The sequence below is a fragment of the Netta rufina genome, assembly GCF_964035555.1.
Source record: "Netta rufina genome assembly, chromosome: 3".
Classification (NCBI taxonomy): Eukaryota; Metazoa; Chordata; class Aves; order Anseriformes; family Anatidae; genus Netta; species Netta rufina.
Genome location: NC_140125.1, coordinates 50,951,437 through 50,976,913, shown reverse-complemented (window position 1 = coordinate 50,976,913; position 25,477 = coordinate 50,951,437). Strand labels below are relative to the sequence as shown.

General features: G+C 37.9%; 1 protein-coding gene across 2 annotated transcripts in view; it reads right to left on the bottom strand.

Annotated features, from left to right (window-relative positions):
• UTRN (utrophin) overlaps positions 1–25,477 on the bottom strand; it is a gene marked incomplete at its 5' end in the record, with an annotated part of 369,309 nt that overhangs the window by 248,557 nt on the left and 95,275 nt on the right. For both annotated transcript variants that reach the window (XM_084284598.1, XM_084284597.1), the window contains 19 exons: positions 156–305; positions 474–644; positions 794–922; positions 4,504–4,683; positions 5,981–6,151; positions 7,217–7,372; positions 8,004–8,177; positions 8,652–8,780; positions 9,145–9,306; positions 10,699–10,848; positions 11,379–11,513; positions 12,154–12,333; positions 14,564–14,734; positions 15,681–15,836; positions 16,623–16,736; positions 18,240–18,449; positions 20,374–20,519; positions 23,670–23,850; positions 24,123–24,358. In XM_084284598.1, coding sequence (XP_084140724.1) covers positions 156–305; positions 474–644; positions 794–922; positions 4,504–4,683; positions 5,981–6,151; positions 7,217–7,372; positions 8,004–8,177; positions 8,652–8,780; positions 9,145–9,306; positions 10,699–10,848; positions 11,379–11,513; positions 12,154–12,333; positions 14,564–14,734; positions 15,681–15,836; positions 16,623–16,736; positions 18,240–18,449; positions 20,374–20,519; positions 23,670–23,850; positions 24,123–24,358 — 3,101 coding nt within the window. The remainder of the gene's footprint in view (positions 1–155; positions 306–473; positions 645–793; positions 923–4,503; positions 4,684–5,980; positions 6,152–7,216; positions 7,373–8,003; positions 8,178–8,651; positions 8,781–9,144; positions 9,307–10,698; positions 10,849–11,378; positions 11,514–12,153; positions 12,334–14,563; positions 14,735–15,680; positions 15,837–16,622; positions 16,737–18,239; positions 18,450–20,373; positions 20,520–23,669; positions 23,851–24,122; positions 24,359–25,477) is intronic.

Genomic DNA, 25,477 nt, shown 5'->3' with positions numbered 1-25,477 from the left:
AGAATCTTTCAAACCCTAGTGACTCCCTTCATTTTTGAGTCCTGCCTTAAAAAGACTTTCTCAGAAGAATTCCCCCTGGTAGTCAGAGGGAACGTAACATGGACAAAACAGGAAAGGATTTAGTCAGTCATTTAATTCTCCCATTGCTCACAAACCTTTTCATCTCCCTCACTCAATTCCTGATGCTTTTCCACAACTTTTAACATGTTCTGTAAGTCACTCTCAAATTTTTCCAGGTCTGGAAAAGCCACTCTCACTTCATGAGGCTCTGACGTGACAGGGAGTCGTTCTTGTCCAACAAGCATCTGCAAAGTAATAACAAAAAACAAAATGTACAAGAAAATCTTTCATAAAGATCTACACTTAACAGAGAATCAAAAGCAGGTAAGTGACATTTTAACACAGAAATCTATTTCCCAAAGTATCTGTCATTGTTTTGACACCCAATGCATATTTTGTGGCACTCTCCTCACCTTGGCACTTTTGATGTGCTGAGAGACCTTCTCAAAGTTACGGTTCAGTTCTGCCAGCTTGGGTTCAACAAGCTCACGGCATGACACTCCTCGACCATTCATTAGGATGATAGCCTGATCACGCACATGATCCACTCTCAGACTAACATCATCTAATTCAGATGTTAAACGCTAAGTGAAAGGAAAAAAAACAAATGGTTACACCAGGAAAGGGAAAAAGTGTTAACAAAAAAACAAATAAGGCAGCAGAATTGAATTGATTTAATTTAGAGTCCAAAATTGACTTGACAGTTTCCCCCTTAAAATACAAGATTTCCTACCTTCACAGTTTCCTCCTTTTTGCTTGCTGACTTTTTCTCAATCTCATCCAGAAGAGCTTCAGCCTGATATAGCCAAGTACTTATGTGGGCAACATTTTCATCAAAGATTTCCAGCTGACTCTGATGATTCTGGAAAAAGATTAAAAAGATCTATCAATGTGAAAAGAAAACAAACAAAAAACTATTCTGAGTAGAAAGTAGATCAGTGGAATAGAAACTGTTATGAATACACCTTGTAAAGAAACACTGAAAATTAGATTGTACCTTTCACCTTCAGTACGTATTTACAAGATTGCAATTTTCATTCCAGACCCTTCAGTATTATTGTTCATAATTCATAGAATGAGAAACAGAAATAGCTGAGCTGGTTTGTCCAAATACAGACATACAGTGTATTACAACATTACAGCCAGACCACAACGTCTCTCTCTCAAACAAACACATTATTTCAGCTATTGCTAGCAGAAACAGTACACATTATGTGTGGTTAGTTTGGCTTTTTTTTTTTTTAACTGAAAGTGTATTATAACAAAATCTACAAATTATAATATATGCAGGTCTTCATATATTACTGATTACATTAAAATATTTCTTCCTCTTGGGAAAAAACACAGTGTTGACATTTTAATTAGGTCTCCTTTCATATAAAATCAGAAATTGTAATGTTAAGTCCAAAAGACAGAAACACATTTTTTCTGTCTACAGATATGGTCAAATTCTGAAGTTCTCACGGGAAGAAGGTCTTAACAGATACAGCAGTAATATTTTATGAAAAGATTTATGCCTTTACAATGAAAGAAAATTCTAGGAACAGAAAAGAGGAGACAAAGGAAAATAGGCTGAAAGACATAATACAAAAAGGCGAATTTTTGGACTTGAAGATTGATTTGCAAGACTGTTTACCATATATGAAACCTGGTCAGCTGTGAAGAGGAAAAGAAGGTAGAAAGATGTAGTAGCAACTACATTTACCCAAAAATTTGACAGCTATTAGCAAAAAAATACAGCCATGAAATGTACAAGAAGAGTTACTTCCCGTAAACACAGAAGTAGTTCTGTTGGTCAAAATCCTAATGGACAGGCATCAGGATTGATGGTACATTTCTGATCATCTAAGATGAAGCAAATCTATCATATTTAGTGAAGTACCATCCTGCTTAAGCATGCAGCTTATTATCCAAATAAAGAGGAGCTGAGCTTTTGCTTTTTTAGACAAACACCTCAAAGGGAAGAGAAGAATGGGAGGACTGCTCTCTGTATCAACAAACTTGTAATTTCCCCTACAGAAAGAACAATTTAATCTAACAGTACACAAGGGTAATAAGATTAATTTAGAAGGCTTTTAGTTGTGGCTCATTCTTGCAGCATTATAAAGGTAAACTACTTTACTATTCCTAAAATGGACATCATCAGATTATGAAACGAATTTTATGACCTGCAACAAGCACTGAACAGGAACCACAAGATTCATCTTCCAGGTCTTTCCCAAAGTTTCCACAGTTTCAGCCCACCTTCTGAAGGAGGAATACCAAACTAGCTGAACATAGCAACACCCTATCTGAAAATGTCAGTCTGATACGAAGAACAGTTGTAGACTCTTTCATGTCCATTTAGCAAAACTTGAAGCCTTAGGCTGCAATACACTTACTCTTCTATTTATTCAGCCAAACAGACACATTTGGCCTCAATTCAGAGTTGGCATATGCTTAAACATTTGCACTTATGGACCGTCCGAACGATCAATAGGCTGAGAGAGGGTCCCAAGTGCTTTGCTGAAAACACCTAGGAAGTTACCAAATGCCTACTAAACAGCCATGATTTGGGTCCTAAGGCAGGCTATCAACACAGAAACACTCTATTCATGCTAGAGCTTGCAAAGAGGTTTATTCCAGGCTGAATAAGAGAAGCACACACTGCAACATCTGGGAAAGCAATCCTTTTGGGACTAGTTTTATTAGTTTTGTTTTTCTAGTTCGTTTTCTATTTATGTTAATAAATCCATGACCTTAAAGGAAGTTACACAGAAAACACAAGATTCTTCTTCTGGGCTCTCAGTAAGCTGCTATGAAACAGCTACTTGGAAGAAAATTAACTCTATCCCAGCTGAAACCAGGACAGTTCACTAAGCATATTTCCATAGAAAAGACAAAGTAATATCACAAAGTCTAGGGAATGTAAAAATCCAGAAAAAGAGTCCTAGCACTGATGCCAGGAGAAAAAAAAAAAAAAGACAAAAGTAAAACTAAGCCAACAGCTTTACTCTCTGCAACTAAAGCAAGTTATTCCCACTTAGTCAAGTTAACAGTCTGCCTGAGATATCTACCTAACTTCACCATTCTCACATTCATACTTCACTTCACATTTTCATCTCCTACCCACTGAGCATTACCCAATTCTACAGAGCACATGGCACCAATGCCTATCAGCATGTCTAAAACCTTGTGAAATAGTTTCCCACATTCCTCTTTGTATAACTCCTCAACAATCACCTCGTGTAGTGGGTTTACGTGGCAAGGTTTTGGTAGCAGGGAGCCATAGGGGTGGTTTCTGTGAGAAAGATCTAGAAGCTGCCCCATGTTTGGGAAGGGCCCCATTGTTTTCCAGATCCGAGCCAATAAGCGATGTTGTTTTGCGCCTCTGTGAGAGCATATTTAAGACAGGGAAAAAACGCTGCGCCACACAGCAGCCGGGAGAGTCAAGGGAGTGAGAGAACAGCCTTGCACCAAGGTCAGTGTAGAAGGAGGGGGAGAGGTGCTCCAGGCGCCGGAGCAGAAGTCCCCTGCGGCCTGTGGTGAGGACCATGGTGAAGCAGGATGTCCCCCTGCAGCCCATGGAGTACCACGGTGGAGCAGGGTTCCACGCTGCAGCCCGTGGAGGAGACCACGGTGGAGCAGGTGGCCCTGCACCGACGGAGGCTGCCGCCTGTGGAAGACCCCTGCCGGAGCAGATTCCGGGCCGGACCTGTAGCCCGTGGAGAGGAGCCCACGCAGGAGCAGGTGACCTGGCAGGAGCTGCTGCCCGTAGGGGAGCCAGGTTGGAGCAGTTTTCTCCTGAGGGATGGACCCCGTGGTACGGACCCATATCTGGAGCAGTTCTGGAAGAGCTGCTGCCTGTGGGAAGCCCACGCCGGATCAGTTCATCAAGGACTGCATCCCGTGGGTGGGACCCCACAGCACAGGGGACGAGAGTGACCGAGAAGGAGCGGCAGAGAAGAAGTGCTGTAGACTGACCATAACCCCCATTCCCCCGTTCCCCTGCGCCGCTCGGGGGGAGGAGGTGGAAGAGGGTGGATGGGGGGAAGGTGCTTTTGTTTTTTTTTTCCTTTGTTTTCTCACTTCTCTCGCTTGTTAGTTGTAGGCAATAAATCTTACTATCTCCTTATGCCGAGTCTGTTTTGCCCGTTACAATAATTATTGCGTGATTTTCTTGTCCTTATCTCAATCCTTGAGCCCTTTTCACATATTTTCTCCCCATTCCTCTTTGAGGAGGGGGAGTGAGAGAGTGGCTGTGGTGGAGCTCGGCTGCCCACTCGAGCGGAACCACGACACCTCTTCATCTACATAGAATGGATTTCTGGTTACAACATTCCTTTAAGACCATGAGGCACCATAGAAGCTTCACATCTCAGCAAAGTGACACAAATGAAAATTCCAACTCCTCCAAGTGTGCAAAGGGAAAACCACTTGCAGTATTTGTCATAAGCAACTTACCAACAAGGTGTCACACCAGTCCTCAGTCCAGGTCCGAACTCTGCTCCAGCCAGCATTTAGGACACAAAGCTTCTCCTCTAAGGAAGTCTCACTCCCTTCCACTAGAGCCTGGAGCGCAGTGCAGCTTTCTGTGATGCTCTTCAGATCAGCTTTCCTCCTCTCCAGCTCTCTCAGCACATTCTGAAACAAGAAGGAATTCATTTCACAGCACACTGCAAACTACTCCCAGTCACAAGGGCAATTGAGCCAGACATGAGAATTAAATAATATGCCATCTTTTTATCAGTGTATGGTTTCCACATGGAAAGCAGCATTTTCTGCCATACAATATCTCCAATTATTATTGATAACATCCAGCTATTTAGAAAACTCTTTGAAGTCAGTGTACAGTGTGTAAAACAATGCATTTAATCACAAATAATGTCTGGAGCTTCTTGAACATCTTATTACCTGTGAGTTAAATAATTTATTTTAGTTTATTATCTTAGAGAAAGCAAAAACCTTCCAAATTGCTACATTCTAAAATTACCTCCAGAAAACCTTAGGATGGAAAGGACTACTTTTCATGCAATACAAAGGGTTTGCCCTCCTGGTGGTGCAGCGTAAGAGCTCATGAATTATTAGCATTTCTTACAAAGGTATAGTAAATATAGTTCAGTAACTATTGCACATGCCTGTTTAGAAATAAATCTTAGGAATACTCCCACAGCAGAAGTGTAATACTAATGATTGTTAATCCTGAGTCAAACTGGTGAGAACAGATTGTAATTAGATGCTTTTCTATTTTTATAAGCTTGAAATTTTAAGATTGTTCACAAACCTGCTCCAAAAGGAAAAGGTGACAGAAATCAAAGACTGGAAAGATCAGAATTGCTGGAGTGTATCAACTGACTTTTATTCCTAACTCCAAGGATCACACATACAAGTTTCCCTAGTGCAAGAAAATGGATGCTTTCTTCAGAATAATTAGAACTTATTCTTTTCCTTCTGTGAAAAGTTCCAATTTATGGATATAAAAGAAAATAAGGAAATATTGGTGCTCTTTGTTTTGCAAAGTCAATTTTGAAGACAGAGCTGTTTCAATGAAAAGTTAAAAACACAACTTCTCATTAAAAACACCTAAGAGTTTTCAATCTGCTGTCCCAGTAAAATATTTTATATGGCCCCAAATTATATTTCCTGATAATTACAAATATTACAACTATGAACTGTTAAAGACACACTAAGTCACTTAGATACTATTAAGTATGAAGTAATATCTCTAATATTTCACTGGCCATCTGAGTCAAGATGCCTGAGATGAAACAGATTACTTCCAGAAAGCTACTGTATATGACTTACTGAATCTACTAAAATTTCATAATGAGATGAGATTTAGGAACAAACTACAGGGATTTAAATTCTCAGTCACTTCCGCATAGTATTGCTGTAATGTTAAAAATGTAATTTATTCTACATGTTTTTAAAGCATGCTCACCTTAGCCCAGGCAATTTCTGAATCCAGATCAGAAAGCAAGCTCTCTGAAGTGGACTTCTGCACTAACTCCGCCTCAGTGGTAGCTAGCCACTCTGACAAAGAGGAAGCCTCTTTCCTCATTTTGCGTGCCAGCTGAGATGCTCTTTCAAGGTCTTGTTTTCCCTCTGTGACCTACAACAAGAAAAACAAAACAAAGAAAACAAAAAAGAATTTAAAAAGAGCAAAAATGAAAGGACTAATCAACTAAAATATTAACTTGAATACATCAAATCTTGGCATTTTAAAGGTTCCTTTCACTATGAAGGACCCTGAAAAACTGGTTATAAACATCAGAACTTTACTATAACAGAACTTTTACTATATAAAGCAGAATATATAAAACCAGAATATTTTAACTTAAGATACACTTAAAAAAAAATGCACACCACTTATTTATAGCTAATAATAATAATCACCAAACTGAAGTTTAAACTATGTTTGTTATGACCTTTAACCAAAACTCAAGGGGATATAGAATCCAACTACACACACTCACACAGGTAAAATTCAGATTTCTTTTTATTTTTTTGGACAGACCTGATACAGAAAGCTATAAAGAAAAGTTTCACTGAAAACCTAGTCTGCCCTTGAAAACCACTCAGTAAAGTGAATATGAAACGTGATGTTTACTGCAGTATAATCAATTCAATTTCACACTGCCTATATAATTAGCCTGGTCAAACTTTAATACTTGAGAGTAAAACCAACCACACAAGTCAGAATCAATTGACATTTCAAAAAATTGTTCTTTCTCAATTTAATGTTTGCACGTACTTATTGAAAATGATACAGTCTTTGAAGATCTAAAAAAAATAAATTCAGAGATGCAAACAAAATTGTCATCTTACACTGTAAATAACCCTGCCTTTCTGTACTTCCCTAATTTATTGTCCTCATATGTCACCAGCACAGGTTCCACTAGAATACACACCTTGAGCATTCTTCACTTTACAAAAATAAAATACTTTCTAAGGTCCATTTCAACAATGTCATCTATGCATTTACTCACAGAACATTGAACAGGCCCAAGTCTGCTTCAACATCTGTCTTAATTTTGACAGGAAAAAACATTTCTCCTGGATGTAGCAAATAGCCTATCAGCTTCAGAATCTTAGTAAAATGTCATCTGACATCAAAACAACAAAGGAGGGAATTTACATGCATATAAATGATCATACATAAATTTAGTTTTCTTACCTGTGCCCCCAAGTCATTGTAAAGAAATTTCAATGCTGTCAGTTGTTCGTCCATTCCTTTGGGATTATCTGTCTGTTGCTTCTGTACAATTTGCCTTCCTGTCTTGATGACAGTTTCAACCTCCAATTTCACCTCACTGAGGGTTTTATAGAGTTTCTAAAAGTACAAATATGTACAATAATGAATTATTTGTAGTTCAAATTTTCAGATTGCTTGATTTGGTGTAATTAAACTCTGAGCTGTGGACTAAGAGCAAATCAAAACAGGTAACAGTAGGCAATGAGAAAACTGTCTGTGAAGTATGTTTCAAGCTCATGATGTTCCATATTTTATTCCATTTTTACTTTTATTTTTATGAAAGTAAATTTTATCCCAGTAGTTTAGCAGTGTTTACTCCATAACATCAACAAATACTGCAAGGCTAACATTGTGGTCTGTACTAGATCTTATGTATAGTATTTAAACAAAACAAATACAAAGAACCAAGCAAAATTGCCCCCGTAGTCATGCCTCTACAACTATCATGAGCCAGGAAGGGGAGTTTATAAAACTCAGGTACTCCACCACATTTTGTGATCAACAAGCCACTACTTCTATGTCCATATTCTCACTCAAAATAAATATAGGCTTTTAGTTTTCAATTGTTCTGTTGGTGTTTCATGAAAAGTTATAGCAGTGTTTTCTTCAATCAGGAACTGAAGCTAAGTTTCCTCAGGAGAGGGTTCAGGCTAGAAGAATCACACATTAAGGAACCAATCCCAGTGATTTATGAACACCATATACTTACCATGCAACTGTCCAGATGAGCTTGGATTATATCTGGGTCAGTATCCTTCACATCCAAGACATGAAGTTCTGCTTTTACACCATCTAACACCCGCTCACAATCTAACATACGCTGCTCAAAATTGGCGGGTTTCTGAAAGAGCTGATACTTTGTAGACACTTCACGAAGTTTTCTCTGTTTTAATGAACATTATGTTAAAAGATTGACTTAAATTAACATTTGTACTTTAATAAAATATTTACAGTATCTCACTCTGCAGGTTTTAACCCATCTCTCATGCCACCACAACTCAGTATGCATGTCAACACCATTTGCCAAGCCAAATTCCATCACTTATTTCTAATCTCTATCAGTGGTGCACAAGAGCTATAATTCTCTCTTTCACTTTCAAACCATACATCCTACTGAAATGTGGAGACTTCTTAATTTTCAGTATTTTTTTCTATGATACTTATGGGATTTCAGCTTCTTTATTGAATTCATTTAGTCATCCTTGTGTCCTAATGATAGTATGTAAAAGTATATGCTATTTATCTTAGAGATTTGGTCAAGCACACCAAGCAAATTACAGGCTGACAATAGCAGTGTGTAATTGAACACCACCAGCTCTTCCAATTTAAATTCTGAGTGTGACCCTCATATTTTTACCTGCAGAGCATCCAGCTGAGTTCCACCTCGGGGAGATCTGCATTCAGGTGAAGCAGGAGGAAAAGTGCGAGAGCTTTTCTTGAGCTCCTCTAAGGTAGACTCATGAGCAGCAATCTCAGCCTGAATTTTCTGCCACATCATAAAAACAAGGGAAAAAAATGTTACAAGACATCCAGAGGAGAGAGGAAGAGGAGTTTACTTACCACTTACTAGCTACCAGAAATAAATCTGCTCTGTAAAAGTTAAATGCTATCCAGCATTTATTTTCTTTTAAATTTAAGTATTTAAAATACGGCTCTGGTCACAGCTTGCTAAATTGAAAGCTATTAAGATTGTTATGCAATACAACTTTCTTAAAGCAGGAAAACAATCTAGATTACAAAAGCTTTCACTTAGTACATCAGCACAGGACTGAAATGAATTACTGCATCTAAGCTGAGCACTATTATCCGAAATTTAAACTGCTTTGTAGTGGAAAGCTACACTGTAATACCTGGGCCTCCTGGGGCATCTGAAAGGCATCTATCCTATCAGTCAGGTACGATGTCAGCTGTCTGTCCAGTTCTGTTAAGTTTTCTTGCAAGACCTGCAGCATGTGGTCGGTTTCTCGCATGGTCTGAAGCTGCTGTTCCAAGGCAATCTGCCGGCTTACCGCCTGAATGGGACAGAAAGGTAAGACAAGAGTTCATTAAGAATGATATCAATCTTTCTCAAAACAAGGTGGGGGAGATCCAAAAAAATCTATTCTAAAAAATATATTCTATTCTAACAAAAAAGCGTGCTATGTTATTTATACCAACAACTGACAAATAAATAGTGACATGAAAGGAAAGTTCTGCTGCTAGACATAAGACAGTGAAAACAGCCCTCTCCTGTCACCTCAGGAGGAAAGTATGCTGTTAAATTAGACAATTCAAAAATTACCAGCCATTGGGAATCAGGGCTTTTGTAATACACTACAGCTTAGTATTGTTTCCTGTGTAAACCTGCACATTTTCTTTCAAGACAATAAATTATGACTTTCTCTTAAAGTGTGAAAACAGAGTTCACATTTCCTTCCCTCCATTGGTCCTCCCTTCAACACAAAAACTTCTAAGTGCATCTGAAACAGCGCTACCTGCAAGGGAGCACAAATTCCCCATTAGCACACACAAGCCAGCAGACGTGTGCACACATCAACACACTCAGATTTAGCAAGCAGGCAACAGCCCAGTATGTCAGCACTGTAGCTGCAAAAGCTGATAGCTTTCATATGGCAATGAAGTGCTGCAACAGAAAAAACAACAGTGAATGTTCACTTGCCTGACAGCACGTAACCCCCAGCTGAGGGCAGTGCATTCATGTTGCTCGCTGTAATGAGAATCAACTGAAATTCTCTCTGACTACATTTTGGTATTGACATTCAAAAAACAAAAACCTCACAACTCTAGTTCTACAAATCTGGCAAGAAATCTGGCAAGGGTCTGCTTTACCAGGATATAAAACTCAAGTAACAAGTTTATGCGATGTGAAATACTGCTAGCCCTCTTCTACCCAATAAACTTAGAACAGATGAGACAGAACTATGAGAAGAGGAAGGGGATGTAATAGATGGGGAATGGAAAGAATGCTTTCTTTCTGTTCCTTATTTCTGTGTGACATTCCTAGCTACTTCAAAGAGTGAAAACATCACTATTTATGTTCTTCATTTTTACAGTTACCGAGCAGCACACCGGTATTTATGGCAGTAGTAAGGGAATATTAACCTCAGTTATTGAACTGCCCCGCTTGAGATCAGAAATTATTTTTTGGTCAAAATTATCTGGAAAATGTGGAGGGAGGTGGGTGGAAGGTGGGAATGCAAACGTGCAAAACGAAACATGACTGGAACAAGGAGAAAAATGTATCTTGCTCATAGGCCATTATTCCAAATTGAAAGCAGCTGGCATTTTTCCTCTTTTCCTGCACTGCAGTCCTGCAACCATGAATTTACCTATCTAACAGGAATCACTTCAGCCCACTGAGCTGAAAAACTTGGTCTTCTTGAACCCTGCCCCCAAATTCTTACCAAGTGACTCAATTCTTCATAGCGAGCATTGAATGCCTCCAATTTTTCACTGATGATATCATCAAGAATCCCTCCATCAATAAGTGTCTGCCCAAGCTCACGAATCTGGGTTCGATTATCAGCTGGATGACGCAGGACTGATTCCAGGGACTGGAAATGAGCAGAGGAAGTTTTGAAGATCAAGGCACCGAATATTTCTGTACTTTTAGAAGTGGAAATGTAGCTGCATGCACAGATGTTTGTACACTTCAAATGTCCTGAGAGTGCTCTAAAAGCATGAATTAGTTATGGTTTAATCCATAGTGGCACAAGGCAACTACAGTAGTTGTTTTGTTTCGGATAATTAAACTTCACAGCATTTCTCACCGATTCATCATTATTTCATACTGTAGCACTGGAAGGAATTAATCAATTTACACAGGACAGAAGACAGCATTCAATTTTACCTCTTCATGGTACCAAGTATGGCACAATAGTTACAAACAACAAAACATCTTTGGGGGAGGGGGAATCTTACATATACCCATTCCAGACTCAGAGTAATACGTTCATTTAACATTAAGAATCAGAATATTCTACACAAAATTCAGTACTTTACTGAAGTGTAGTATTCATGTGTTGTTGTTTTTTTTAATGTGACTGTCTGAAAAGTCACTAATCTTATAAAATGACTACAATACCTCAAGAGCATCATTGACAACATCCAACTTATCAGACAGATTTTCTGCCATTTGCACCCTTTCTTCCAGAGTGTTTAGCCAAGCTGTTTCTAAATCAAGATATTGAAGCAGCTCAATCCAACAGGACCACACCTCCTAGAAGCAACAAGAAAAACTGCAATTAGCCTAAAATGCTAGGCATAGCCAATGTATACTACGAACAGCTCAAAAATAATATATTTGAAAGATATTCACCTAAAATAGGCAGGTACAACACATTCAACAGTACATTCCAGACAGAAAAATCCACAACTACTGCATATTTCTTTTTACCTTGTTGCTAAAACAGGCATAGAAATCTCTAAATTAAGGCTAAAATATCAGATATCCAGATTCTTATAATAATTTTAAAATATATCTAAATTTATCAACTCCTCCTGAAATGTAGGACATACACAGACTACCTCAAACTATAGCCAACCTGTTCTAATTATCATCATATGTCAACCTCTAACCTCTGAGAAGTTTCCTTTTGTCATTTTGGAAGAGGCAAAGATAGATAACAGAGCTGTGAGATAAGGTTACTTATTTGCACAAGTGTTGATTACAGCACAGATTTTAAAAGCAAGTGCAGCTGGTTTCTCATGGATTCCAGTCTCAGAAAGGCACCAAAGCAAAATGCATTTATATCAAAGTTACGGGATTCATTGACACCATCAGCCATTTTCAGCACTCTTCTCTATTTTTTGTCATCCATCTCAGTTTTGCTTAGTTAGTTGAGAGCTATCACTCTTACCTCCAAAGTGTGGCATTTCCCCCGGATCCGATTACACAGTAGCTGGTAGTTCTCCAGCACAACATTCAGCTCAGTCGCCAGCTCCTGACCGCCAGACGGCACTTTAGCAGCCAACAACTTGATGTTGTCTTTGAGAATCTTCACCCGCACCTCCTTCTGCAACACATCCTCCTTCGCTCTCTGCCCAAAGAAACATATGACACAGTTCATTTGCCATGCATTCAGCTATTCATCATTCAAACCATAGATCAGCAATTTGACTTTGTAAGTGTAGTTACTGAAGTAGTTTCGAGCCTGAGCACAGCAAAATATGGCGTTAACTTACAAAGAATTCAAATGATATCAGTGAGCATCAAAAATCCAATTTAATTAAACATATAGCCATATTTACCATTTGCAGTTTGTTCGTTAAAAAATCCATGACTCAAAACCAAAAAAAAAAAAAACAGTGTTATTTCCACTTTAGCATCCAGATACAAAGAAAAGAGAACTGCACAAAGTTAAATAAATAAATAAATAGGAGGTTTGGCGAGCACAAACACAAACTTATCAGGGAGAAAAATGAAGGGTGAATTTACAGAAATTACGAGACTCATAACTCAGTAACTGTCTCCAAAGTTATCCAGGAAAGAAGCTGTAATTACCCAAGATATGAAACTAAAAAGTTAGGACCTCTCCCACAGGTGTTGGGTGGGCTGGAGGGACATTAAAAAGGACCAAGGAGAAGAATTTCTTCAACTTAGCTGCATTCAGAAGAGCTTGGTAAAAAACATACAGGATAAGCACAACACAACTCTCAGCACATAGACCTAAAGAGAACATATTATTGGTTGTTGAATTTTGCCCTAATCAGACTTTAGGAAGTAGGACAGCTGGAAGACAGATAGTAGACAGACTTGGACTGGTCTGCATGGAGACAACCTGAAGGAAGCAGAAACAGAGATTGTCTTTCATCTCCTTCATTTCAGGTTTCAAGGACACTTTCATGAAGCTGATATGTAAGGCACTGAATTTTATAGTAGAATTTAGCACATGACAGCATTGTGGTTGGGCATGCTGTTCCAGATGTGTAAATGTAAATCAATCCCAAAAAAATCCAGTTAATGAAAAGGTAAAGGATAGAAACCTGGGGAACATACTACTTTATGAGAGGATTATCAAAACCAACCTACCCTCATCTTAAATTTATTCTTTCAAATTAGAGAGTTTCACTCTTCATTCAAATGAGAGCAGAATTAAGCAAGCTGAAGTGTTTTTCAAGACCTTATGCAAGAAAATGCTCCTGGTCATATATACAGAGAACACTCTTTCCCAATACTAGAGGCAGTCCCAGCATAATATTCTTAATGCAAATACAAGATGATATGCAAACGTTAAAGCAGGCTTACAGACTCAATGACATACCTGCCAAATTAAAAAGCACAGAATACAATCTGGATTTGACAGAGGTAACTGCTAAAAGTCTCTCTTAATCAAAAGAGGGTTCTTTCTTTTTCTTGTCATGTGTTTAGCAGGCTGTCAGACTATGAAATCTCAAATGGCTTCAAAGGACATGAATATATTAAAACACTTGTTTAAAAACTGCTTCAGAAAGCCCCTTCAAAAAGAACAATTCAGAACTTCAAGTAGATTTGTCAAAGCACTTGTAAAGAGGGTAAAAAAAATCCTTTATTTTATACTCTACTGCGTAACACTGTAGTGAATACTCAAAATATTTGTCAAGACATGCCTGAATTCTCATTAAATTGTTTAAAAGCAGAGAAAATTGTTGTTTACTCTGTATATACATCCAAGAAAATTACCTATTCAACTGGTAATTTATATTGAAACAAAAATAACTCCTCCTTCCCCATTTTTTTTTTTTTGGCCATGGTCTCACAAGAAGCAAGGACAAGCTTTTTTTGTTTGCAACAGATGATGAACACAAGATAACCTTCACAACAAAACTGTTTTAAATTGTTTTTCTAAATATGGAGCTACTATATCACAGGACAAGAAACTGGAGCCCAACAGCTGGAATCAGAAGAATATGTTTTTCCAACTGCTAATTTAGGCAGATAGAATAGCACATTTTCTTTCTTTCTCAAGTTTCTCCTCCTGTAATAAGGTTCCATATTCTTGGGGTTAAATGTGCTATACATAGCAAGCCTGGATTAGCAGGCTCTGCATGCCACTATTCATTATGAAATCCCTATGCCTTGTAACCAAATAGAACATCTGCTTTTATAGTTTGTGCTTTAAAACAACAAAAAAAAAAATCCATGAAGCTACACTGAAAAACACCACTAATCTTGCTGTGACCTGAGCTCCTTTCCATACAGATAATAATTCCACAAAAGGTCAGCCCCTAGAAATCATTAAGTTTTGTTTCCTTTTAATCAGGTCTCTATAATGACCTGGTATTCCTGACCTTCATTTCCTCCACTGCATTCTCTAGCTCTTCAGGGGACTTGTATTCAAAATCTTTCTCCAAATATTCTTCTTCAGCTTGGGTCATCCATTCCTGCATCTCTGCCAAATCCTTCTTCAGATTTACAGCTTTTTCCTGACTTTCAGACAGGCGATTTTTCTGACTAATGATCTAGAATCCAAGGTGAAAAAAGAAACAGCAGTTTAGGTACTTTATATATATCCTTTTCTACATGAAAAACTACATGTCTTTGTTAAAACATTTCTATCAAAACATTTTTCAAGCCTTTTTAATTAGCAAAAATAATTCAAATTTTATACACACGTACACATTAATGAACCATTTTCATCAGATCAATAAAATCTAGAGGTGAAGGAAGGAGAAAACGTTTGTTTTCTCGTCATATGTAAATGGGTCACAGTCCCTAAAAAAAAAGTCATATTTTGAAGGGGCCTAGGGGGAGCACCCTTCTGCTCACAGATATCATATAGTTAGATACGTCTTTATACAGAGCACTTAAATTCCTCCAGGCCTTGTTTTTTTCCCCACAGCTGAGCCGATCTGGATCAAGGTTCATCAACAGCAAGGTTCTTCTCACCAGGCATTGCAACTAAAGAAAAATGTTTCTGCAGACAGCAGAAACCTTCCACCCAAAAGAAACACCCACATACTCCAGACTGAAGCGGTAGTCTATTTATAGTTATTTATTTTTCAAAACTGCTTGGAAAGAGGCTGAAATTACTCAGGTTCAGAATAATATTCCAGATTTCAGGGACAAGAGAAGGACAGGCTTTTTTTTTTTTTTTTCCCTGAAAAGGGATAAAGCAACATGAGAGAAAGTAAACAACTTCATTTTTATCTACAAGCTACTAAACTGCAAGCAGCACATGAACTGAGAAGTACACATATTCAAATAAAATTACTGTTGCACAGGTATCCCCTAACACATTTGCACTTGTGGAGGATTAACTGGGACAAGATGGATTTCAGCTACTTTGACAGTAGAACAAGTAAAACATATTCATCCAACCATTTCACTGCTTCACCTCTTCACCATCCTAAACTGAAAAACCAGCTGCATTAACAAGTAAGCACTAGCAACATCTGGAGAACTCACCTGTTTGCTCAGTTTTTCCCATTGTGTCTGGCAGTCTACTAGCCTAGATTTTGCCCAAGTATTTATGCCTGCAATAGGCTGACTTCGTAAAGTAGACTCTACTTCCTTCATCTCTTTCAGTGATGGTTCAATCTTCTCCATTTCATTAACAAACGCCTGAGCACACAAAGTGAATTTATAGAATATCAATAATTTTGCAATTTTTCATTATTTTAGAAAAACTTTAATAAAAAAGCAGAGTGATGCTGTGTTCAACGCCAGCCTGTTTAGAACAATCCTTCAGTGGTCCAAAAGACCAGAGCTGTGCAACTAAAAACAAAATGCAGCTTGCTGCACATGGTGCAAACATTCCCACATGCTAGATGTCAACAATGGAACAATTCAAGTTTGAAGACAATGTGCATTAAATACCCTGATGTTTCTAGAATATCTCAGACTCATGTTCCTCCCCGGGAAACAAACATTTGAGTGTACACTGCAGCAACTTACTGTTGGATGACATTCTATCTGTGATCATTATGTGGCACTAGCTAGGAAGGAATCTTACTTGTAAGGCACACGCAACTCTTAAACCATGGGAGTTTCATCATCTGACTTATTTGCTTTTTATTTTTAATGCCCTTGAAAGTTTAATGCAGAAAGCACTTTTTACTCATAGATTCAATTCCCATATCGTAAAATTAGGAAAAGTATAATAAATAGTTTTTACAGAAGAGCTAGTGCCAACTTGAAGATGAATATTTGTAAATATAGTGAAGGCTCTGAAAAGTACAAATGGCTATAGCTATACAATGAGGAACTAATTAAAATGTGCCCTGTAAAGCCTGGCAGGCTTTACTGAATATACCATGGACAATATTTAATAACAGTAGCAAAACAATAATGAAGAGATGCTAATGATATTATTTATTTCAAAAGATTCCTTAGAAAAACAAAACTCACCGTGTACTGGTCAAGCTGTCTTTGAAATCCTTCACTATCTCCTTGAGCAGTTTTTTCTGTTAGTAAGAAGTCTTTCACACTATCCATCCACTTCTGAATGACTTTTGCATTGGCCTAAACCAAATATAGTAACAAAGAGTTGATAATGCTGTCGTGAAGAGTGTACGGCTGTTGCATTTCAACAAATTCACATGAGGGACCTGTCTGAAGGCTGGAAATTACATTTTCCTCATAATATTAACCATATACAACCACCTTCACACCGTTTTGAGAGGCATGTTGTACTCCAAGGAGGAGATATGACCCTATAGACGTATACGTGAGGAGAACAGGAGCGAGTAATGCTACATAAATTGGACAGGTAGAGGCTATGCAGGCAAAGGCTTGCAGAGAAATGCAGTCATAAAATAAAGAACTACACAGGATTAGACTAACTAAAAAATCTAGCTGCTTGGGTCCAATAGCAGCTACTGTGCTCAGTACAGCAATACACAGAAATAAATTAATAAATACAGAATTGCACAGTCATCAACATAAGATTCACCAGCTGCCTTAAATCCCAGGGTAAAACAGGCAGGGAGGGGGACAGGAGGTTTGCCATCTCCTTTCTACACAATTGTGGGTGTTCCCTATGACCCTTACAAACCAAAACAAGCACCACACATTAGAAATGGGAGAAAGACTTTTGTCCTGATTCAATTAGGTTATATGCTTTACATTTTTAGTAACATAGTTGAATTCTTTTTAATCAACAGTTTTGGACTACTTGGTTGGGTTTTTTAATAGATGGTATCTTGTTATTTTGAAATGATGGCCACAACAGAGCACTTTTATTTGAGAAGCCAAGTCAAAGTTCATGTCACCAAGGAAGACAGCACATATTTTTCTTTAAAGCCTTGCAGTAAGAGTTCTTTCAATATCAACACATTACACATTGCTTTTCAAAGAAAAAAAAAAGTCATTGCTAATGAAAACCCATTAGACTAAAATCAAGTTTATTTTTAGGCCAACGCTACTATTAGAGGTCAAATTCATGACATTTTATTCATTCCTTTTCGTTTTGGGGGGAATTTCCTGCAGCAGATTAGCCTGAAAATTATTTTCCAACAAAGAGACCTCAGGAGGCTCTAACAAACCATAGCTTAAAAATTATATATATATATATATATATATATATACATACACACACACACTTATATATATATACATATTTATAAAGGATGTCATTTGACAAGGCATTTTACCATATACCTCATTTAGCTTGCTTACAGAAAGCTGCTTACAATTCAGCTAAACTGAATTAAGCGGGATTACTCACAAAGTTAGACACATTTAAATAACTTGCTGAATCACAAGCCAAGTATACAGAAGTTTAATGAAGTAAAAGTCTTGCACTGCACAGGCAAATAATTACCAATGGTCAAACACCCAGCATAGGCTGTGGATGTAAAAGGGTAAATGTAGTTCTAACCCCCCTGCCATGGCCAGGGATTACATGCACTAGATCAGGTTGCCCAGCACCCTGGATCACCTGCAGGAACATAAAGAAAGAAAGAGCTCTAAAAAAAAAAAAAAAAAGAGTCATGCAACAACAAAAACAAAATCCTTTTGTTTTACCTCAAATATTCTCAACTTGGATGTAATTTCTTCCAGTAGTTTAACATCTTTTGAAGTCTTGAGCTTTAACTTGTCCCAGTGTCCTTGCACATGCCTGAACTCTTGTGTGTATACCTTAGTTATATCAGAAGCCTGTTTCTCCAAAGCTTTTGTTTCTTCAGCAAGTCTATCTACCCTGGGCTTCTGGGATTCCAGTGTCTCACAAACAGTCTATAAGGAAGGGAAAAAAGATAGGTTGATAAGTTTGCTCGCAGTATCAAACATACAACATTCACATACGCGTGCAAGTACAAAGGTTTCATTGCACAGAGTATAGATACAGTAAAGGGATGAATTACAGTTACTGAAGTTATTGGAGCAGAAGTGTCCAAACAACACTTTAAGCAGAAAAACCTTCAGCTGCTCTGCTGGAGCAGTAGCAGAGATTAGAGAATGGCCTTTAAGGCCTGGCCATATAGCCAAATACACCCAGGCACCTCCACCTCTGCTGTGCTGTGCAGTACTGGCACTCAGCTTGGCAAAGCAATGGCTATACTACGCTGCAGTCACAAAAGAAACTGCAATTTAGACACACTAGGAGCTCAGTTTTTTCACTCCCTCCAGCTGTATATGGGGGTGGGGGGTAGAGTGCCACACACACACAGCAATGAGTGTGTGCTTCCCAGTTACATAAATAAAATTATTTTAACACCTAGCTGAAATAAAAACTCTGGATACTTTAGTTTTGACAGCTACTCTTCCAGCTGGAATAAGAGGATACAGTCTAAATATTATAAATACTAAGGTATTTCAGATGCAAGGAGTCACACGAGCTGAAATAGTTATTTTACCAATATTAAGGAAAAGCAGCTGAAGGTGTAATGCAAGACGTGAAAAAATGCTGCTGCTTCATTTAATTGGGCATTTTGGTTATTTAAAAATACTTAAAACTTAAGAGAGACATTTGGAATTGAGACATTAAATCATTACTTATTTCATGAACTTTGTGAGTATATACAGTTAACATGTACATGTGGGATGTGTGGGCATATATTTTACTGGATTGTACTGAGGAAGAAACCTTTTTTGGTATGCTTATGTTCTCAATTTTATTTCTTATTTACAGGAAAGAAACAGGATAAAATGTACCGTTTCTTCTAAAATGATAGGTAGTGAAGAGGCAATGAGACTGGGAGCAGGGATTTGTGTGATTTGATCTTCCACCACACTGCTTAAAGCTCCCACACTGACATGGTATGTCCTTTCTGGTTAATTAGTCTCTGAAGAAAATGGGGAGGAGGGATCCAGAAAGGAAAAGACAAACCTCCAAAGACTAAAAGCCACTGCAATTCAGCCAGTGTACTAACCAAAAAAAATCTCTGCCAGCTTTAAGCAATAGAGAAATACCATCAAAAGAGAAAACCAAAGCACATAGAATTTTTTTTAAATCGGCCAAACAGAGAAGGATGGGAAGACAAAGCCTTCCCCACATCCAGCAACTGGAATTCAAGAGATCCTCCAGAATAATCTGCAGCCCTCTTGTGCTGCCACACAGCAGAAAGAAAAAAAATATATATATTTCTGAATTCAGCATTATTCTACAAAAGCACTAGGAGGTAGGGGAGGGAGCAGGGATCTATTTGTTTCTCCCTCCCCCCACTCCAGACCGTCTACTTATAAAGCAACTGACATCCACTGATTTCCACCTATTTTATATGTTCACAATAGGAATCAAAATTCCACTTCTACTAGGCTGAATTTGTGCATCATTTAATTACCTTTATTGCTCACAAGCAATTTCCCTTTGAAAGACAATCTGGAGGCCACAGCAGTACATTTACCCTCTCCTGACACACCAGCAGGATGAAACAAGATGAAGTTGTTATCGAGGTGAACTTCAGAGGCAGTTTCACCACAAAGGCATCCATCCCACCCCACACTGGGGCAAGGCTACAGGCAGCACTTGCAGGAGAGGCACTGCATGGCACAGAGCCGCAGAGGCTGCTTCCAGGCACTGTTCCGTGACAGACTTCCCACTGAGTAATATTTTCATGACCTCACTGAAAAGTCTCCCTCGCAGAAAAGGGACAGAGAACGGAGGATGACAGTGGCAAAACAAGCAACTTCCTTGCTTCAGTGTGAAGGTAGGGATTACCTTTGTCTGCTGTAAGGCTTTCTCAACCTTACTAGGGTCGCTCAGCCCACCAGCGATGGCCTGCTGCTTGCACTCCACCTCACTCAGCACATCCTTCAGCCTCTGCAGAGAGTCCACGTAGTCCTGGCTAGGCTGGCTTTCTGTCTCTGGTATTGTTAAAGAGAGTAATTAAACCAAATACAAGGCAAGAACATAGACACTGGACCCAAATCATAAGACTTGTGAAGTAGCACAATTAAAAAAAAAAAAAAATGAAGAAATCATGTGAGATATACTTGTACATTGAATCCTTCTGAGATACGCTAACTTTTCTGCTAATATCAACGTTTTTTCCTTTAAGAAAAAATATTTTTTTTATATAAAGCTCAATCCCATTTTATCTAATTAAGTACCTAAATCACTTGAAGGGGAGGAAATCAATAGTACTTGGGCTTTTGCACACTTAAATCCCCTCAACTTAATATTTCTCATACTAATAATTTTTAATTGGTATCTACTATTTGTATACAAATACAGGTATTTACTATATGTTGCATATAAAGTATAGTGCCTGTAACAACTATATGTTAAAGTTATATACACATGCTACATATAGTATTTACATATATAAAGTAATATTTTATATAAATATATAAATATACACACAAAAGTATTATTTTAGTAGTACGTTTATGTATATAAATGGTATGTATATATGTGCATATATATATCAATGTCTACATACACGCAAATACAAAAATAGTAACTTTCAGCATATTTCCAGAATAGATGCACTATCTGGGAACACTGAAAAGAGAATTAAAGTTTAGACAGAGCATCTGCTCGCAGTCTTTGTTTGCATCTCTGATTTCAATCAGACCTGTCCTCTGTGGAATCCAACGCAGGAGGCAGCACATATTACTGGAATTTCAGAATGAAAACCTCAGTTTTCAAAAACTGCAACAAACATGGGTTTAGTTGTAAAAACAGTACTATGGTATGCACATTCTCTGGCCATGGATTCCTAAGCAATTTCATCACTGACACAAGTGAAAATTAAGTTAAGCCTTGTTCTGACTCACCAGGTAGCTTTTCAACAGCTTGCTGTCAGAACTGTCATGCCATTTATAACTAAGAAATGAGTCAACATTTCTAGAGAGAATCACAGTTATCTAACTTGCTCTGCTCAAAAACCCAGTATCAATTTAAAGGGAAAATAAGAAGAGTTTGCTATAAAGCAAATAGGAGCACTGTCACTAAAATACAGCAAATCCTGAAGAAGAAAAAAAAAAAAAAAAAAGTAGTTAATAGTAAAAATAGCCTCCCATAAATAAAAAAAATAAGTCACAATTCCCATCAAAAATGCCATAGAGATGGTACTGTGTACCACCCAATCGGGGAGTTTTCAGAGGCTCAAAGAACAGCAATGAAAGGAGTTGGACTTACTGACATTAGGACAGTCTGCCAAGTTCACAAATCCTTGACTGCTATCACTAGCTGTTTCTCCCCATTACATGGTTCTGGAAATTCTTTCAACTTGAAGCAATTCAAACTATGTTGTAAATAAACAAAAACCTGAAACCCTAAACTTGCATTTCCCTTGGCTTTTAACTACAAACAATCCACAGAGAAATGATTATTAAAAGAAAATACACAAATGCAAGTTTAACACACCAATATACATAAAATGTTTTTACTGAGTAATAACTGGTTCAGATATACTAATGATGCTTCATGTGATGTGTAATGTGAAAAAGAGTATTTTAGTCACATCACGTAATAATTTTATTGGTACTGTATATGAACCAACTCATAACAATCATAAAATAATTATTCTTCACAGTAAGAATGAAGGTATATGCTGTAATTTGAGTATAGCAGACGTTACTCATACAGTTTTCTGCACTGATATAACTGAAGTAGTCATGCCATACTGAAGCTCACTGTTATAGATGACCTAGTAATTTAGTAATTGAGTCTATTTTTACTCCACACAGAATGTAGTGTTAATGCTCTTCCATCTGGGGCCATTAGCAAAATGCTTCCTCCCATTTCTGAGAAACAAATTTAAAAAAAAAACACTCCTTATAGTTTTGTGTTCTTTGTATTCACCTGTAAAATATTAACAGAGATATGTACTTTGTGCACTATATTTAAAATCCTTTCAGAGTCAGAATGACTGGTTTGAATGTTCATATAATGACATTTTTGATGCAACAAAAACACAAGCAGGATGTGCCTGAAAAGTAAGCCAAATAACTTCAAAGATGAAAGTTCCAAGAGGAATTATGTACAGCTAACATGCTCAACTAAGCTGTGAAAAAATAATAAATTCCATACGTACATTTCAATTTTAATCTTAATCTTCCATTTTCCATTTCTAGTATTATTATTTATTTCTGTTAGTGGCAGACCCACACAACTTTTGAAACTGTATCATTCACCTTAAGTATGTTTTTGCTAACCCATTAAACGTGGTTTCAGGAATGCTGCATTATTTATGTATTTAAGTACATTTGAAAATAATTATTTTACCAAATGATTATCCAAAAGAAAATGGCTTCCTAAACTAGTAATCCCTGTTTTTTAATTTGTAAGGGCTGAAAAAAAAAATTCACAAACACAGCTATTTTTCCCTGTTTCCACTGTTGATTAGCATCAGTTCTGACCTTTCTGTCTTCATGGAACAGAAACCACCAAGACAACAAGGAATAGTGCCATAAGGAAGCAGATTCAGATTTGCAACTTTTTTTCCCCCCTTAAAAATTTTGTTCCAGGGGAATCCAAGTTCAAAACTGGGAAGAAAAACTTTAGAGAAAAATACATAGTGTGTGAAATACTCCTTCACTGATCATTACAAAAATATTCCTTCCCTCTAATTTCCTTGTACTACTCTTCTTAGTATTCTTTTACAACTTCATTCTCAGCTGCATTTGGAAATGTCTAATATTAAACCTTTGACAATATATCACCATTAACTAGTGGAAACTAAATGATCCAAATACTCTTTCAAAAAGCATCACCACATCCTGTGGCTGAAAGGGAAAAGTAAGATATAAAAAAACTCAAGGAAGGTACTGTCTTGCATAAACAGCTATAAACTCTGAACAACACTTTCAGGGTGACTGCATTAATTCCCAAGTCTCATTAAAGACCAATATGCGGCAGCTCTGCTGTGTAAAGGCTCTGAGAGCATCGGATTGTTTATCAAGACATCAAAAAAAATATTATTCAAAGGAAAAAGAAAGGAAAAAAAAGAAAAAAAAAAAAAAAGAAACAGAAAAGAATCAGCAGGACCTATTTAAAAGAGCATTTACCTTTCTTCAGCTGCTGGTGACGTTCCTCTAGTTTCTGGCGAGTCAACTTGAAGTGATCAAGAAAACCACTCAAACTCTCCTTAATGAAGTTTGGAGGCGTGGGCTGAGAGGTGAGCACCTTGCAGGTGGCTTTCAGGTGTTCCAGCCGTGGACTCAGGCTTACAAGGTGAGTTAACTCCCGCTGTGAGAGATTGAAAACAGAATCAAGTCATACCTTTTTAACACAAGGGTTTTAGTAAGCTCCTGCAAAAACTGCTCTACATTACTAGGGCAACGATGTAAAGTACCCCTGTGACACAGGTACCAAAATCTTCCAGTCAAATCTGGTGCCCTGAAGGCTCTTGGGAAATTTGAGTTACCTTATTAATCAATAAGGCTAATCTCCTCTGGGGTATCCTGTGCTCCTGCTCCTACCAGCTTCCAATCAACAGTAACAAGTTTTGCCAGACTTACCTGACACAAATCTTTCAGGACTGATGAGGGCTGGGATGCTGAAGAAGCATGATTTTTAAGCCAGCCATCCTTTTCAACTACAGTCTTCTCAAGCTCATTCATTTCCTTAAAATAAGCATTTATATCTTCCTGGTACTTTATCTTTCTGGCCAGTTCTTCCAGATGTTGTACCACCTCTTTCCACCCCGATAATATTTTCTCCATCACATTTTTTAAATCCGCTGCAGGAAGTCCCTCTAAATAGATAATATAAATTATTGTTACATTAACTGCAACACATTTTGATTAACAAAGTTTTAACCATGCTTCTCTTCAGACACAGGTACACGGTTGCACTAACACACTAACATGCAAAATGCTTTGCTTCCAAGTCAACCAGCCCTAAAACTGTACTTACTACTAACAGTGGTTTGGCTTTTTATCTCCATATTAGTGATTAAAATGAAAAATGAAATGTTCCACTTTGTCGTCTCTTTTGACAACTGTGTAGTTTTTAACAATGTACTGACTCTCAACAATCATGACTCTCTTCATCATGATTTGTGTCTAAATGTTCATGGAAGATTTAAATATTTTTTTTATTTTTTCCCCCTCTCTACAGAGGAAAATGGAAGCTGCAACTTGGAAAACAGCGATAAATTCATTGAAAAAGTAAATGGAAATCCAGCAGCGTCTGCCTGGGAGAGAGAGGAACAGTGTCTGACAATGTCACGTTGCATGCAGATGTGATTAATAACTAGGTAACATGAATAGCTACAAAAGCAGCATGACAAAACACAAGGTTATTTCCCATTCAATGACTACCCCAAGCACTTGCTACACCATCTTTCAGGTGAATCAATTCACTACATGAGGACACAGCACCCTAAGTGTAGTGTTCCCACCCACATGCACTCCCTGCTCTATTTCCTCGAGTGCCAAAAGTAACTGGCAAATTTGCTGATATGTGGAAAAAAAAATTCAGTGCAGTGTGTGTTCAACAATGCAGTCTCGCCACTGCAAGTTTATGATACAGATCCTGTTTCAAGGTACCACTTCTTTTTATAAGGCTTATTTGGGTCATGTGAACTTCCCAGTTCTGTCAGTTAGACTGGAGCGTAAGCAAGAGATTCATACGGAAGGGTCCATTTTCTGTACTGCTGTAGTTTATACTGCATAGTTTAATACTGGAGCCCAGTATTTTGTTCTGGGGCAGCCAGCCAGCTTCTACATGTGCACTTGAAGGCTCTGCTGCATAGATCCTCCCCTGTGCTTCACACACTGGCCATACACACGGAAGCACAGCAGCTGCAGCCAGCCGTGTAACAGAAGCATGCGTGCAGTGATGGGTCACAGCACTACGGCAGGGCCTGAGC